We start from the raw sequence: 18498 nt of genomic DNA on the forward strand, positions 1-18498 counted from the left end.
GAGATCCAGCCCCTCCGCCAGGCCCAGGATCCTCAAATTCTTTCGCCTCGTGCGAACGTCCAGCTCCTCCAAGTGGTCTTGCCACTTTTTGTGAAGTGCCTCGTGCAACTCCACTTTCCCCACGAGGACCGCAGCCTCCTCCTCCCTCTCAGCGGCCTGCTGCTGCAACTCCCGAATGGACGCCGCCTGGGTCCCAAGCAGCTTGTTGGTAGTCGCATTCAGGGAGTCCAGCAGCTCAGCCTTCAGCTCCGCAAAACAGCGCAGAAGAGAGGCCTGCTGCTCCTGCGCCCACTTCCACCAGTCCTCGGGTATTCCGCCGGCTGCCATTTTGTCCTTCTTCCCCCGCTTTTCTTGGGGAGCTGCTGCAGCTTTTTCCTTTGTCCCACTCCGGGTGAGCACCATAAATTATGGGGAATGCTCCTCTAGATGCCTTCCCCCACTGGGATTCGTCGAAACAGCGCCATTTGGGGCCCTCAAATCGGCCCAAAAGTCCTTAAATAGCGGGAGCTGCCGAACGTGTGGCTTAGCTCCGCATAGCCGCAACCGGAACCAAAATACAAGTCTTTGGCGTTACACGTTACCCTCAACTTCGCCGGGTACACCACACCAAATCGCACCCCCATCTTGTATAATGCTGGCTTCACTCGCCCAAACGCCGCTCGTCTTTTTGCCAACTCCACCGTCAAGTCCTGGTAGATCCGAACCACAGTACCATCCCACAGCACCTCACGCTTCTGCTTCGCCCAGCTTAATACCTTCTCTTTCATGCAACTTATGGAAGCAGATAATTACTGCTCTTGGCGGCTCGTTCACTTTGGGCATCGGCCTTAATGACCGATGAGCTCGGTCTAGTTCGTACTGGGAGGGGTTCTCACCCTCCCCCATTAGCTCCGCCAACTTCTTTGCAAAGTATTGTGTTGGCCTTGGGCCCCCTGTCCCTTCGCGCAAGCCCACAATTCTCAAATTATGCTGCCTTGAGTGGTTCTCCAAGTCTTCGAGCTTTGCTCAGAGTCCTCTGTTGACCTCCACATCCCGCCGCAGCTCGTCCCCCATCGAGGTGACCTGATCGCTGTGTCGTGACACGGCCTCCTCCACTTCCTTCATCTTCTCGCCCTGCTTTCTCACCTCGGCTGATGCCTTTGCCACCGCCACCTTCACCGGGGTGATTGCCTCCTCCACCAATGACTTCAATGCGACCACAGTCTCCTTCCTCAAGGCCTCCATGTGCCTCGTGAACTGCTTTTCCAGCTGCACCGCCATCACCTCGGTCATCTTCTCCACTGTAAGTAGTGCGGCCCCGCCTTGCGGTTCGGCTTCCGCCATCCTGTCAGCACTTTTTTGCTCGTCCCCTCATTCAGCGGCAAACCCGCGTTTCCTCCTTTCTTTGACGCTGCTCTTCGCATCCTATAGCGGCTTATTGTTTTTTCTTTCTTTTCTCTCCCACTCCACCCTCCTGTCCTTCATCAATCTGAATTATTCTTTTTTTTAATTGAAAAAAAAACAATTTTTCTTCCTTCACACACAAAAAAAATGGAAAAAGGGGAGAAAAAAAAACTTTCACCAAACTTCTTTAAACCTTCTTTCTTTCTCCTCTATATTCCCCCAGAGCTCCCCTGGGACCAGACTTTAGCCTTCTTTCTTCATCCTGGGTGGGAGCCATCCGATGTGGGACACCCCACCGACATCGTGCCCTGGTCCCGGGCCTGCCACCTCGGCCTCCTTGTAGCTCCGGCCCCGCTGCTCTGAACTCCACGCAGCGCTGGGCCCAGCGCCTCAGCCTCCACCGCCCAACACGCACGCACGCAGAGTTCTTCGCTGGTTTTTAAACCGGCCCCGCTAGCTGCCCGGGGCGGCCCAAAAGGCCGACGATAGTCGGGGGGTGAGTGAATACTCTGGGAAATCCCCAATATCGTCGCAAATCGTGGCCACCGGCGGGAGCTCCTCTTACTGCGGCCGCCCTGCTCACCCACGCCACCAAAAGTCGTCCTCGATTTTCAAATTAATGACTTGAGGCCATCTGACATTGATGGGAATGCATTCTCCAATTTTAAAATCAAATTAAAAGCAACAGACACCCAGAGCTGTGCTACATTTGTTGAACAACCAGAGCTGAATGAATTTGGTTGCTTTCAGTGTTTTTTTAAAATGTTTTTATTCTCCTTTTTCACATTTTCTTCAAAATTTGTCCCGCACCAATAAACAGTAAATTGTAACGGATACAACATCAAACCCCTTATTAACAACAATGATCCCATCCTCCCATCAACCCCCACACAACAGTAGCATGACAATATAAGCATCAAATAAAAAGAAACCGAGAAAAGGAATCAGGAATTGCCCATGGTCCCCATTAACATATAGTCCCCCCCCCCCCGGCTAATATTCAAGGCCATCCAAGCTCCGAAAGTGTACAATGAATGACATCCATGAATTGTAAACCCACACATCCACCCCCCCCCACCCCGGCTCGTCTCATCGAAACCTGTTGTACGAGGCTCTGATGGCCACAGCCACCCCCACCCACCTCACTCCTGTACACTGGCCGGCTTAAACCAACCAGTGTGGAGGCCCCTGCCCAGGTCTCTTTCCCCCCCCCCCCCCCTCCTCTGCCCTCCCCCGGGCCCGGTCCCAGGAAAACAAAGGAATACACAACCCCTGCATAAGCACACAAGCCCCTAAGAGCCATCATTGCAAAGGAATGTCCCAACTCATACCAAATAGTCAGCGTCGATTCATTTAGTACATACAACAACATGCAGTGAAAAGATAAAGCTACATACAGCTACATACTCTCCTACCAACCCCCTACCCACAATACAAAGCCAGTCCTCAGTCCCATTTCTCAATTCTGCTACAGCCTTCTGTCTTCGCAAACACCTCTGCCAGTTACACCATCTCAAAATAAAAGTCTTTGGATTTGTAGATCACCCTCAACTTGCTGGATACACTATGCCGCACCGCACCTTGCTGTTATACAGGGCCGTCTTCACTCAGCCGAAGGACGCCTGTTGCCTCGCCAACTCCACCGTAAAGTACTGGTATATGCGTATGCCAACTCCAGCCCACTGCACCTCCCGCTTCTGCTTTGCCCAGCACGGGACCTTCTCCTTCACGCGGTACCTACAGAAACAAACAGTTACCACTCTTGGCAGCTCACTCGCCTTTGGTATAGACCTCCACGACCTATGAGCCCGATCCAGTCCGTATCGAGAGGGATCTCCCCCCCCCCCCCCGCCCAAATAGCTCTGCCAACATTGTGGCAAAATATTCCGTTGGCCTCGGGCCTTCCACCCCTTCGGGCAGACCCACGATCCTCAAATTCAGCCGCCTGGATCTATTTTCCAGGTCTTCCATTCTGGCTCGCAGACCCTTGTTGGTCTCTATCACCCTCCACAGCTCCTTCCCCATCAAGGTGAGTTGACCACTGTGTTGCGATAATGCCTCTCCCACTTCCTTCAGCGCCTCACCTTGCTCTCGCACCTCCGCCACTGCGCTCAATACCGCCGCCCTCACCGGGGCAATCGCCTCCTCCACTACCACTTTCAATACCACTCCCATCTCCTTGCTCATCACCTCCATGTGTTTTGTGAACTGTTTTTCAAGTTCCACGGCCATCACCTCGGTCATCCTTTCTGCCGTGAGCAGTGAGGCCTCAACCGGCAACCCCGCCTCCACCTTCCTTCCAGTTCCTGAGCCAACCTTTCCACCCTCCGCCGGACCTTCATTAGCCCCCTTTTTCACGACAGCTTTTTTTTGAGGTTTGGACATCTCTCTTCTCTATGCCTTCCTACCCTTGTTTCATCAAAAGTTGCTCCTGGGACGGGGCATCAAAACTCCGAAAAATCAATTCTCGGGCTAGAGCCCTCCAACGTGCAGCTTCCTCCTTCCCGTCGCCATCGAAAGTCCTTTCAATGTTTTTTTTAAGCAACTTTCAACAGGGATAGGATTTTTGGCCCTTATCAAATCTCTCTACCATTTCCTGTATATAGAAAGTAGACCACGTTACATTACCTTTTTCCATAATGGAACGTGACTGAAAAGTGCAGCATTATAATTGTGCTCCTTGTGGGAGGTGTAGGGCTGGACGACCTGCCAATTTGAACTGGTGGAACAACCCTCACACAATCAATGATTTTACTCTTTTAGCCTCTTCTGCAATGTCGCTACAATACCCTTTTTACTGCCTATGTGTAAAAGCTGAATTAATAGTCCTACTCCTTCAGTGCTATCACCAAAGAAATGTGATCAGTCAAAGCTTTATCAATTCCCTTGCACCCAACAATTATATTTAGGCTCTACCCATCATTATGTCTTTGTATGTGAAAAAAAAACACTTGCATGACAAAAAATTACAGATGTCAGCATTTTCCAATAATAGTTCACTGGGTTATTCGGGGACACTGTGCTTGTGTGAAGAGATGTTGACCTACAGCAGGATGTTTTCGGCTGACCAAAAGGTTTGATCGCTGGATTCAGGTAATGTTCTCATTGCACAGTTATGCAAATTATAACAAAGAGAAAATGGTGGCCACTTAACATTTTGACCATTTAGTTACAAATTTCAATTAGCTTCTTCATGTATTACTTCTTGTAGCTATCCCTGTTTCAATTTCATGAGTGGTCCAATTTAAAGCAAATTTAGGGGTCCATTTATAATATATTTTGTACAACGTGTGAAATTTGGCTTTTGCTGCTGGTAAAACATGTTCTCTGTCATCTAAAATTAACATGGTAAGTTTTTACAAATTCTTTCCTCTCTAAAGACTGATTAAATTCTAGTAGCTATTTTTCATCGGTAAATGTCAGGATATTTTACTTGGAGGTTATCACAGCTGTGCCACTTCTGGTCTTCAGCCAATATCAGAAAATCTCTGGATAGCAATTGGAAGCGAGAACACTGGCAGACCTTTTCACCTAAGGCGATGAGGCTAATTGTAGCAACACACTGCTGTTATGATAGAGGTTGTCTATTTCAGCATATTGTGGCAATGAAACTTACAAACTCCCTGATTCTCAATTTTTTACAAAGAATTACCGTCACCCTCGCAGCCCTAAGGAGAACTGAACAGCTTTGAGAATAAACACAAGAGAAATCTTGTATTTTTCCACATATGACGGTAAATAATATCATTAAAGAGGGCAGCCAAGTAGTAAAGCAGGAATGTGGGCCCAAGTGTTTGTGTGGTGAGTGTTGAAGCAGAAGTGATTTTTAGTTTTCTGGTGCAGACATAATCTCTGGCATGGTAAAACCACCAGACTATTATCTTCTCAAAGTATAGAGGATTCAAGCCACTAAAACTGCACTGCAACTTGATAGTCTTCATTACATTTTGGTGAATCATGTAGTTATTTATATGGATGATTGCATGCAGATTTGTACAAACAAAACCAGTTTTATAATACAATATTTTGGGACAGCATTTCTAATTGGTTTTAAGAAATGGATGTATTTTTCTAATTTTTATGGCCTTCACAAGTCCACTTCAAAATCAGAGTTGATATTTTCTTAGTCTACATGGTTTAACTTGCAGATTTAGTTCTTAAAGCTCTACTACCTGTGTTCAAAAATACTTGTTGCAGGGCATCTTCCAATGTCTGCCATTAGTTAGACATGTACTTCCACAGAGGGACTTCCACAGAGGGAAATGGAGCTCTGGAACTTGGGAACTTGAGTGAACATCGAAAGCAACTGGGCATCTCCTTAAGGAATAGGAATTAGGAGCATTTTTGAATCTGCTTTCCATTTAGGGTAATTTGCTTTTCTATTTTATCGGATAAAGTGCATAACCTCACACTTATCCACATTAAACTTCATCTGCCAAATTTTGGCTGATTCCCTCGCGTATCTATATCCATCTGTAAACTCTTATCTTCTCTTCACTGCCTGCTTTTCCACCATAGTATCATCTGCAAATTGTGCTATGTTGCACTCTGTCTCTGCATGCAGGTCAGTTATATAGATTGTAGACAGTTGAGGTCTGATTAGAGGACTGTGAAATCAACAGTCCAAGTACTGGGAAGGAATTTAATTTTATGTAGGTGGACAAAATTTAACTTTAAACCTTGAGTGCACTTAAAATCTATTGTGCAAGTACAGAAACTTCCAAACTGTTCAGTAGTGAAAGGCAGTACAATGCCTTTCTCACAAAGCTAATGGTAGAGTGGTATAACTCGGACAGCAACTTTTAAGTTTTCCCCTACATCTGTCTCTCTTCTGAAGTTGCTGTACCATCTTTTTGGAAAAAAAATTAGAAACTAATAGCCTCACCATTAATTTGATCCTGGTAACTATTTTAAATTTCTCAATGATTTGGTAATTGAGCCTCTGTTTCTTCTTGGTGTATTATTGGTGTATTGTACCTCTCTGAGACATTGCCATTCCTGATGGTGTCACTACTTGCATTCTAGAGCAAAAGCCAACTGCTTTTGCTACTGGTGAAACGCAGGATTTCTTGCCTATGGCTGTTGAAGTCCTTCTCAAACTTACTGTTTGGTAGAGCTCCTAAACCTTCAAAGCTTTGTTCCCCAGCTCTGGCTCTTGTGCACCCCCATTTCCTAAGCTTCTCCATTGATGGTCATGTCTTCAGCTGTGTCAGCTCTGTAAATCCCTATGCATACCTCTTCAACTCTCCATCTCTGTTTAAGATATTGCATAAAACCTGCCAAATAAATAAGCATTTAGCCGACTGCTGTTTTAGTTTGATACTAATGTTTGTCTGGTTATACTCTGGTAAAGCACCTTGGCATATTTAACAACGTTAAAGTCACTTTTGGCATGATCGAATGTGCTCATCATGCCCAACTCGTCGATGTGATGAGGCTGTTATACCGCGGGATTTGCAATGCTCCGAATGCCTCGAAATCTGACGGATCTCGTGAGACGTCTCGATACGGATCTCTCCCTCACTAGGCGTGATCCAGATTTAGATATTTACGTGAGCAGTTGGGCTCACTTAAATATGGTGCAAAATTCTCCCAAGGCCCAGGATCGCACGCCCAAGCCTGAGAGCTCTCATCATGGGGCCGTTGAGCACTGGTCCACTCAAACGGCACCTGAAGGCATCTCCCAGGCCATCGGGGGCCCCTGAGTGGTTGGGCATCTGCACTATCTGCCTGGGACTGCCAGGCTGGCAGGGGCACTGCCAGAGTGCCAAACTGGCAGTGCCAGGTTGCTCATGCAGGAGATCAGGCCTGGGGATGCCTTGCCCTGGTGGGGTATGGGGGGGGGGGGGACTCGTGTACCCCCTAACAGGTATGTTGGTGCATTGGGGGGGGGGGGGGGGGGGGCGAGAGATCAGGGCGGCATTTAAAAATCTCTGCGTTGACAAACTGAGCCTGTCAGTGCAGGAAATGGAGGTAAGTGCGGCCTCGGTGGGGGGGGTTTGGCTGAGGCCAAAAAACAAAAGTCCCATTTGATAGCGGCCGTGAAACACCCCACAACTTTACCCAAAACAGGACTCTTCCCCACCCACCTCCTGTGAAATGGCACCCATTTAAATGTCAGTTGAAAGCTCTTTTCCAAATTGAAGGACTGGATCTTTTGGATCATGGACTTCTTTTCATGGCTGACCTTAATGTAATTGTGTTTTTTCTCCCTCCCCACTGCCTGGTCTGCAATATCGATCCTCTGAATTTAGGAGCACCGTTGTAAAGCAAGAGGATCACTTTTGCTGCCACCATAAGTTTACTGCCTTCATGCATTGAAAAAAAAATGCTGCAGTTTTAATATTATTAACTGGCTATCAGTTGCAGCAAAATACCAATTTTTGTGATTTAAATTATATTGTTTTATCACGACTCACAAAATACATAGCAGAAAAATCAGTACAAAAGTGAAATACTGCATCCTCTGAATCAGTTTTCCGCTGCATGATTTTGATTGAAGTCCGTTGGAAGTTCACAGCCTTTGTTACTCTGTCTCTCTCAATTTTAAGAAGTGATCAATCTCATCATTCTCCACCGCATCATAAAACTGTGAGTAATCCTATAAAGTTTTTTTAAAGACTTGTAAATGCAATTATACTTTTTAGCATTTATTTATTTATTTTATTCATTCAAGGGATATAGGTGTCACTGGTTAGGCCAGTATTTATTGCCCATCCCTAGATGGCCTACTGAAGATGGTGGTGAGTTGCCTTCTTGAACAGCGGCAGTCCCGTGAGGTGGAGATACATCCACTGCTGTTTGGGAGGGAGTTCCAGGATTTTGCTCCAGCGACAGTGATGGAATGACGATATATTTCCAAGTCAGGTTGGTGAGTGACTTGAGAGGGGAACCTCCAGGTGGTGGGGTTCCCAGGTATCTGCAGCTCTTGTCCTTCTAGATAGAAGTGATTGTGGGCTTGGAAGGTGCTGTCTAAGGAACCTTGATGAGTTCCTGCAGTACATCTTGTAGATGGCACACACAGCTGCCACTGTTCGTCGGTAGTGGAGGGATTGAGTGTTACAGGAAGGGGTAGCAATCAAGCGGACCTGGATGGCGTTGAGCTACTTGAGTGTTGTTGGAGGTGCACTCAACCAGGCAAGTGGAGAGTATTCCATTACACTCCTGCTTTATAGATGGTGGATAGGCTTTGGGGGGGTCAGGAAGTGAATTACTCGCCTTAGGATTCCTAGCGTTTGACCTGCCCTGGCAGCCACAGGATTAATATGGCAAGTCTAGTTCAATTTCTGATCAATGGTAAACCCAGGATGTTGATTGTGGGGGATTCAGTGATGGTAATGCCATTGAATGTCATGGGGCGATGGTTATATCCTCTCTTGTATGATGTGGTCATTGCCTGACACTTGTGTGGCGCGAATAGAACTTGGCATTTGTCAGCCCAAGCCTGGTTACTGTCCAGGTCTTGCTAAATTTGGACAGCGATTGCTTCATTATCTGAAGAGTAGCAAATGGTGCTGAATATTATGCAGTCTTCCGCAAACATCCCCATTTCTGACCTTAAGATGGAAGGGAGGCCATTAATGAAATAGCTGAAGATGGTTGGGCCTAGGAAACTACCCTGACCACCACAACCATTTTCCTTTGTGCCAGGTATAAGAACATATAACTAGGAGCAGAAGTAGACCGTCCGGCCCTTCGAGCCTGCTCCGCCATTCTATAAGATCATGGCTGATCTTTTCGTGGTCTCAGAACCACTTACCCACATTCTTGCCATATCCCGTAATTCCTTTATTTTTCAAAAAAACATCTACCCTATCTTTAAATATATTCAATGAAGTAGCGTCTACTACTCCTTTCGGTAGGGAATTCCATACTTTAACCGCCCTCTGAATGAAGAAGTTCCTCCTTGATTCAGTCCTAAATCTGCTCCCCCTAATCTTGAGGCTATACCCTCTTGTCCTACTTTCACCTACCAGTGGAAACATCCTTTCTACATCTATCTTATCCATTCCCTTCAAAATTTTATGGGCGCGATTCTCCGCCCCCCACGACGGGTTGGAGAATAGCGGGAGGGCCTTCCCGACATTTTTCCCGACCTCACGCTATTCTCCCCCCCCCCCCCCCCCCCCCGCCCCCCCACGGCCATCCCACGACACGAATCGCTGCTCGCTGTTTTTTACGGCAAGCAGCGATTCTCCCCTAGCCGATGGGCCGATTTCCCAGGCCTTTACGACCGTTTTCACAAACTCCAACACACCTGCTCTCACAGTTCGTGAAAACGGCTGCAAAGTGCCATTCTGGAGAACCATGCCACCGATTGGCAAGGCCGCACCACGGCCGTGCCAAGGGTGGCATGGGCCCGCGATCAGTGGGTACCGATCGCGGGCAGCGGGTCCGAACCCCGCGCACTCTTTGTTCCTCTGCTGGATCAGTCCGCGGGGCGGCTGAGGGGCATAACGGCCCGCGCATGCTCGGGTTTCACGCATATGCGTGATGATGTCATCCACGCATGCGCGGATTGGAGCCGTCCAATCCGCGCATGCGCGGCTGATGTCATCGTTTGCGTCAGCCGCCGTTAACCTTGGCGCGCGGGCTTAGCGAAGTTCACTAAGCCTGCGATGCCGTGGTTCACAGGGCCCCGCTGCTAGTCCCGACCGGGGAGCAGAATCGGGTCCCGGGAGGGGGCGCGGAGGCTGCCGTGAAACACGGCCAGTTTCACGGCAGCCTTCACGACTCTCCGCATTTGCGGAGAATTGCGCCGTTTATGTTTCTATTAGATCCCCCCTCAACCTTCTGAATTCCAGTGAATATAATCCCAATCTACTTAGCCTCTCCTCATACGATAACCCCCTCAACTCCGGAATCAGCCTAGTGAACCTCCTCTGCACTCCCTCTAGTGCTAGCACATCCTTTCTCAAGTGTGGAGACCAAAACTGCACACACTACTCCAGGTGTGGCCTCACCAGCACCTTGTACAACTGCAACATTACCTCTCTACTTTACCTCTCTGACTCCAACCAGTGGAGAGTTCTCCCCGTGATTATAAGTTTTATAATGTTTCCTAAATTATTTAAATAAACCACTTCACTGCTTGTCAATTAGGTGATTTGGATGATGAAGTGTGGTGGATGTGGGGAGGGAGAAGGGAGTGCTTTATATTGATTTATTGGTTCTGGCCACCAAAGTCTTTAGTTTGGCAAGAATCCAGAGTTTTGCAATAGACAAAAGGACAGAGACAGTTGAAGATTCCCACAGCTGTTCCCTCAGGTGTCCCAATGTACAATCCTATTTGTTCCTGCCCGTCAATACCTCCACACCAGAACAATTCCCAACCACCACCACTCTCATCCGCATGGCTGAACTTGTTCTATCTCTCAACATCTCATCCCACTTTCTCCAAATCAAAGGTGCAGCAATGGGTACCCTCATGGGTCCGAGCTACGTTTGCCTTTTTGTGGGGTATGTGGAACATTCCTTGTTCCAGGCCTACCTAGGTCCCCTCGCACAACTCCTTTACCAGTACATCGTTCACTATTTTGGCGCCTAATACTCTCGTCTGGACCTTCGCTTCCAATTTCCACCCTCCATCACTTTCACCTGGTCAATACCATCGATGAAGCAGCTGGTAGCACCGTGGTTAGCACAGTTGCTTCACAGCTCCAGGGTCCTAGGTTTGTTTCCCGGCTTGGGTCACTGTCTGTGCGGAGTCTGCATGTTCTCCCCGTGTCTGCGTGGGTTTCCGCCAGGTGTTCTGGTTTCCTCCCACAGTCCAAAGATGAGCAGGTCAGGCGGATTGGCCGCACTAAATTGCCCTTAGTGCCCAAAAAAGGTTAGATGGGGTTACGGGGACAGGGTGGAGGTGTGGGCTTCAGTAGCGTGCTCATTAAAAGTGCCGGTGCAGACACAATGGGCTGAATGGCCTCCTGCACTGTAAATTGTATGTATGATTTCAGACACTGCCCTTCCCTTCCTTGACCTTATTGTCTCCATTTCCGGCAATAGGCTATCTACTAATATCTATTACAAGCCCACTGACTCCCACAGCTATCTGGACCATAGCTCTTCACAGCCTGCACCCTGTAAGGACTCATCCCTTTCTCTCAGCTCCTTCGCCTCAGTTGCGTTTGTTCCGACGATGCCACTTTCCAAAGTGGTGCTTTGAAAATGTGTTTCTTCTTTCTCAACCGTGATTTCCCACCTACAGTTGTTGACGGGGCCCTCAACAGTCCTTCTCCCGCACCACTACCCTTGCCCCCTCCGCTCCCTCCCAGAACAAGGATAGAGTCCCCCTCGTTCTCACATTTCACCCCAGCAGCCTCCATATGCAAAGCATAATCCTCCGCTATTTTCGCCAACTCGAGTGTGATGCCACCACCAAACACATCTTCTCCTTACTCCCTCTGCCAGCATTCCAGAGACCGTTCCCTCCAGGATAATCTAGCCCACTCCTCCATCATGGGCGCACATCATAGGTACACAGAGGGAGAATTCAGAATATCCAAATTACCTAACAGCACGTCTTTCGGGACTTGTGGGAGGAAACCAGAGCACCTGGAGGAAACCCACGCAGACACAGGGAGAACATGCAGACTCCACACAGACAATGATCCAAGCAGGGAATCAAACCTGGAACCCTGGAGCGGTGAAGCAACAGTTCTAACCACTGTGCTACCGAGCCACCTCTTCCATGCAACATCCCGAGAGGCCCAAAACACTCATTCCAGGTTTAGCAGTGATTCACTTGCACCTCTTTCAATTTCATCTATTGCATTCGCTGCTTCCAACATGGTCGTCTCCATATCGGAGAGACCAAACGTAGACTGGGTGATCACTTTGCCGAGTGCCTTCAGTCCATGCGCATTCAGGACCCTGACCTTTCCGTTGCCATTTTACCACAAGATCCTGCTCCCATGCCCACATGTCTGTCCTTGGCCTGCTGCAATGTTCCAGTGAAGCTCAACGCAAACTGGAGGAACAGCATCTCATCTTCCGGTTAGGCACTACAGTCTTCTGGTCTCGACATTGAATTCAACAACTTCAGATGATTAGCTTTACCCCCACCTCGACCCCTTTGTTTTCATTCCATGTCATTTTAACTGTCTTTTACCTTGTATTTCTTTCTAGACTGCCATTAGCACTCTTTTCCCTTGGTTTCTGAGACTATGACTCATCTTTCATTCCCTCACCCGACAGTATAAATATCTCCCACTTTCTATGCTTTTTTAGCTTTGACAAATGGTCATCTGGACTCGAAACGTTAGCTCTTTTCTCTCCTTACAATGCTGCCAGACCTGCTGAGTTTTTCCAGTATTTTCTCTTTGGTTTCAGATTCCAGCATCCACAGTAATTTTCTTTTATTATTTTAATACCTCCACTCCAATTGGTGCTCCCATTAGCAGCCTACAGGTGTAGTATGTGGATGTAGGGGATGAATTCTTAATTGGTAGAATAATGCCCAAATGCAGGATTAGCACAGGATAGTTTAACGTTCTAATATTTAATCTGTTGGAGCAACTTTAAAACATGTAAACATGTAAACTTTAAAATCCAGCAGAGGGCAGCAGAGCAGAGCTTCTGATTGGCTGTTCCGGGGAGATTTGCATACGTGCAGTGCGGTCAGCGTAAGTTGAAGGTGTACCTGCACAAGTGACCCGAGGAGTTTGACGGAAGGCAAGCATCCAGCAGAGGGCAGCAGAGCAGAGCTTCTGATTGGCTGTTCCGGGGAGATTTGCATACGTGCAGTGCGGTCAGCGTAAATTGAAGGTGTACCTGTACAAGTGACCCGAGGAGTTTGACAGAAGGCAAGCATCCAGCAGAGGGCAGCAGAGCAGAGCTTCTGATTGGCTGTTCCGGGGAGATTTGCATACGTGCAGTGCGGTCAGCGTAAGTTGAAGGTGTACCTGTACAAGTGACCCGAGGAGTTTGACGGAAGGCAAGCATCCAGCAGAGGGCAGCAGAGCAGAGCTTCTGATTGGCTGTTCCGGGGAGATTTGCATACGTGCAGTCCGGTCAGCGTAAGTTGAAGGTGTACCTGTACAAGTGACCCGAGGAGTTTGACGGAAGGCAAGCATCCAGCAGAGGGCAGCAGAGCAGAGCTTCTGATTGGCTGTTCCGGGGAGATTTGCATACGTGCAGTGCAGTCAGCGTAAGTTGAAGGTGGTTTGTGAAGGGGCTGTTCTCAAGTGACAGCTTTACCCGAAACACTACTTACGTAGTGTCTCCCACCCATCCTCCTCCTCTAACCCAAAAAAAAGTTCTGTCCGTCAGATTGCTAAACTAATAAGTTTTTTTTTTAGTTTTCAGTTGTTGGGATGTTAGTTCAGTGGGAATGGAGGCTAGGGTAATTGAATGTTCCTCCTGCAGAATGTGGGAGGAAAGGGTCACCTCTAGTGTCCCTTCTGACTACATCTGCGGGAAGTGCACCCAACTCCAGCTCCTCGAGAACCGCGTTAGGGACCTGGAGCTGGAGCTGGATGAACTTCGGATCATTCGGGAGGCAGACGTGGTTATTGAGAGGAGTTATAGGGAGGTAGTCACACCTCAGGTAAAAGAAGAAGGTAGATGGGTTACCGTCAGGGGAGGGAGAGGGAACCGGCAGGCAGTGCAGGGATCCCCTGTGGTCATTCCCCTCTATAACAAGTATACCGTTTTGGATACTGTTGCGGGGGACGACTTACCAAGGGTAAGCAATGGGGTACATGTCTCTGGCACAGTGTCTGTCCCTGTTGATCAGAAGGGAAGGGAGAAGAGGAACAGAACACTTGTCATTGGGGACTCCATAGTTAGAGGAACAGACAGGAGGTTCTGTGGGAACGAAAGGGACTCACGGTTGGTGTGTTGCCTCCCAGGTGCCAGGGTTCGTGATGTCTCTGATCGTGTTTTTGGGATCCTTAAGGGGGAGGGGGAGCAGCCCCAAGTCGTGGTCCACATAGGTACCAACGACAGAGGTAGGAAGAGAGATGGGGATTTGAGACAGAAATTCAGGGAGCTAGGGTGGAAGCTGAGAGCTAGAACAAACAGAGTTGTTATCTCTGGGTTGTTACCCGTGCCACGTGCTAGCGAAATGAGAAATAAGGAGAGAGAGGAGTTGAACACGTGGCTAAAGGGATGGTGCAGGAGGGAGGGTTTTGGTTTCCTGGATAATTGGGGCTCATTCTGGGGTAGGTGGGACCTCTACAAACAGGATGGTCTTCACCTGAACCAGAGGGGTACCAATATCCTGGGGGGGAGATTTGTTAGTGCTCTTCGGGGGGGGTGGTTTAAACTAATTCAGCAGGGGGATGGGAACCTAAATTGTAGTCCTAGTGTACAGGATGTTGAGAGTAGTGAGGTCAGGGATAGGGTTAAAAGTTCGAAAGAGGGCGCCGGCAAGCAAGACGCTGGTTTGAAGTGTGTCTACTTCAACGCCAGGAGCATCCGGAATAAGGTGGGTGAGCTTGCAGCATGGGTTGGTACCTGGGATCTCGATGTTGTGGCGATTTCGGAGATACGGGTAGAGCAGGGACTGGAATGGTTGTTGCAGGTTCCAGGATTTAGATGTTTCTGTAAGAACAGAGAAGATGGTAAAAGAGGGGGGGGGGGGGGGGTGGGGGGGGGTGTGGCATTGTTAATCAAGGAAAGTATTACGGCGGTAGAAAGGACGTTTGAGGACTCGTCTACTGAGGTAGTATGGGCCGAGTTTATGAACAGGAGAGGAGAGGTCACCCTGTTGGGAGTTGTCTATAGACCTCCGAATAGTTCCAGAGATGTAGAGGAAAGGATTGCAAAGATGATTCTCGACAGGAGCGAGAGTAACAGGGTAGTTGTTATGGGAGACTTTAACTTTCCAAATATTGACTGGAAATACTATAGTTCGAGTACTATAGATGGGTCAGTTTTTGTGCAGTGTGTGCAGGAGGGTTTTCTGACACAGTATATAGACAGGCCAACAAGGGGCGATGCCACATTGGATTTGATACTGGGTAATGAACCCGGCCAGGTGTTAGATTTAGATGTAGGTGAACACTTTGGTGATAGTGATCACAACTCGGTTATGTTTACTTTAGCAATGGGCAGGGATAGGTATATACCGCAAGGCAAGAATTATAGCTGGGGGAAAGGCAATTATGATGCTATTCGGCAAGATTTAGAATGTATAGGATGGGGAAGGAAACTGCAGGGGATAGGTACAATCGAAATGTGGAGCTTTTTCAAGGAACAGCTACTGCATGTCCTTTACTAAGGAAGTTGAAGCATTTGTCAAGAGGAAGAAGAAGGCTTATGTTAGGATGAGACATGAAGGCTCAGTTAGGGCACTTGAGAGTTACAAGTTAGCCAGGAAGGACCTAAAGGGAGAGTTAAGAAGAGCGAGGAGAGGACACGAAAAGTTGTTGGCAGATAGGATCAAGGAAAACCCTACGGCTTTCTATAGGTATATCAGGAACAAAAGAATGACTAGAGTAAAATTAGGGCCAATCAAGGATAGTAGTGGAAAGTTGTGTGTGGAATCAGAGGAGATAGGGGAAGCGTTAAATGGATATTTTTCATCAGTGTTTACACTGGAGAAAGACAATGTTGTCGAGGAGAATACTCAGGTTCAGTCGACCAGGCTAGATGGAATTGAGGTTCAAAAGGAGGAGGTGTTATCAATTTTGGAAAATGTCAAAATAGATAAGTCCCCTGGGCCAGATGGAATTTATCCTAGGATTCTCTGGGAAGCCAGGGAGGAGATTGCAGAGCCTTTGTCCTTGATCTTTATGTCGTCTTTGTCGACAGGAATAGTGCCGGAAGACTGGAGGATAGCAAATGTTGTCCCCTTGTTCAAGAAGGGGAGTAGAGACAACCCTGGTAATTATAGACCTGTGAGCCTCACTTCGGTTGTGGGTAAAATGTTGGAAAAGGTTATAAGAGATAGGGTTTATAATCATCTTGAAAAGAACAAGTTGATTAGCGATAGTCAACACGGTTTTGTGAAGGGTGGGTCATGCCTCACAAACCTTATTGAGTTTTTTGAGAAGGTGACCAAACAGGTGGATGAGGGTAAAGCGGTTGATGTGGTGTATATGGATTTCAGTAAGGCGTTTGATAAGGTCCCCCACGGTAGGCTGTTGCAGAAAATAAGGAAGTATGGGATTGAAGGTGATTTAGCGGTTTGGATCAGTAATTGGCTAGCTGAAAGAAGACAGAGAGTGGTGGTTGATGGCAAATGTTCATCCTGGAGTTCAGTTACTAGTGGTGTACCGCAAGGATCTGTTTTGGGGCCACTGCTGTTTGTCATTTTTATAAATGACCTGGAAGAGGGTGTAGAAGGATGGGTTAGTAAATTTGCAGATGACACGAAGGTCGGTGGAGTTGTGGATAGTGCTGAAGGATGTTATAGGTTACAGAGGGACATAGATAAGCTGCAGAGCTGGGCTGAGAGGTGGCAGATGGAGTTTAATGCGGAAAAGTATGAGGTGGTTCACTTTGGAAGGAGTAACAGGAATGCAGAGTACTGGGCTAATGGCAAGATTCCTGGTAGTGTAGATGAACAGAGGGATCTCGGCATCCAGGTACATAAATCCCTGAAAGTTGCCACCCAGGTTAATAGGGCTTTTAAGAAGGCATATGGTGTGCTAGCCTTTATAAGCAGGGGGATTGAGTTTCGGAACCACAAGGTCATGCTGCAGCTGTACATAACTCTGGTGAGGCCGCTCCTGGAGTACTGCGTGCAGTTCTGGTCACCACATTATAGGAAGGATGTGGAAGCTTTGGAAAGGGTTCAGAGGAGATTTACTAGGATGTTGCCTGGTATGGAGGGAAGGTCTTACGAGGAAAGGCTCAGGGACTGAGGTTGGTTTCGTTAGAGAGGAGAAGGCTGAGAGGTGACTTAATAGAGACATATAAGATAGTCAGAGGGTTAGATAGGGTGGACAGTGAGAGTCTTTTTCCTCGGATGGAGATGACCAACACGAGGGGACATAGCTTTAAATTGAGGGGTGGTAGATAGGACAGATGTCAGAGGCAGTTTCTTTACTCAGAGAGTAGTAGGGGTATGGAACGCCCTGCCTGCAACAATAGTAGACTCGCCAACTTTAAGGGCATTTAAGTGGTCACTGGATACACACATGGATGAAAATGGAATAGTGTAGGTCAGATAGGCTTCAGATGGCTTCACAGGTCGGCGCAACATCGGGGGCCGAAGGGCCCGTACTGCGCTGTAATGTTCTATGTTCTATGTCAATGCACACACTTCATAATATGAAAGGTAAATAAAACCCAGCCTTGATTTGGGTCCATCGCACAGTTTATAATGTACAGCAGTCAACTGTATTCTTATTACCTTTCACTGAGAACGGATTGATGTTCCCAAAACCTAAGGCTGATAATGTGGGTCTGATTTCACGTTAGCATTGCACATTGATACCGTAGCTATTTATTATATGCCTGAGCAATAGATGCCTGCAGGGCATTCAGGAACTCTGAATATTCGTGCTAAAATTAATCTGACCTGAATTGACATCAAAGCATGTACAACGTGAAACAGAAATCACTTCGGGTCTGAGACATGTGAAATGAAAAATTAAATGAAATGAAAATCGCTTATTGTCACGAGTAGGCTTCAATGAAGTTACTGTGAAAAGCCCCTAGTCGCCACATTCCGGCGCCTGTCCGGGGAGGCTGGTACGGGAATTGAACCGTGCTGCTGGCCTGCCTTGGTCAGCTTTAAAAGCCAGCGATTTAGCCGACAGAGCTAAACTAGCCCCTTGTAACGACCGCGACAGGACTCAAACCTGCAATCTTCTGATGTTTGATATTTCTTTCTTTTCCTTGAGGGCTGAGGTCAATTGTGAAAATTGGCTAATAGCACAGACCAGTAATTGAGTTTGAAACACTCTTGGTATTAGAATTTACAGAGCAGAAGGAGGCCATTCGGCCCATCGAGTCTGCACCGGCTCTTGGAAAGAGCACCCTACCCAAGGTCAACACCTCCACCCTATCCCTATAACCCAGTAACCCCACCCAACACTAAGGCAATTTTGGACACTAAGGGCAATTTATCATGGCCAATCCACCTAACCTGCACATCTTTAGACTGTGGGAGGAAACCGGAGCACCCGGAGGAAACCCACGCAGACACGGGGAGGATGAAATAAA

The 18498-nt window shown here is 47.8% G+C and overlaps 1 protein-coding gene across 1 annotated transcript in view; it reads right to left on the reverse strand.

Annotated features, from left to right (window-relative positions):
- Positions 1 to 7769: 7769 nt before the first annotated feature.
- Positions 7770 to 18498, reverse strand: part of LOC119968590 (SH3 domain-binding glutamic acid-rich-like protein 3) — a 30294-nt gene continuing 19565 nt past the window's right edge. The window contains exon 3 of the mRNA XM_038801217.1: positions 7770 to 7984. Coding sequence (XP_038657145.1) covers positions 7910 to 7984 — 75 coding nt within the window. The 3' untranslated portion in view covers positions 7770 to 7909. The remainder of the gene's footprint in view (positions 7985 to 18498) is intronic.

The sequence above is a fragment of the Scyliorhinus canicula genome, chromosome 7, assembly GCF_902713615.1.
Source record: "Scyliorhinus canicula chromosome 7, sScyCan1.1, whole genome shotgun sequence".
NCBI classification, from domain to species: domain Eukaryota; kingdom Metazoa; phylum Chordata; class Chondrichthyes; order Carcharhiniformes; family Scyliorhinidae; genus Scyliorhinus; species Scyliorhinus canicula.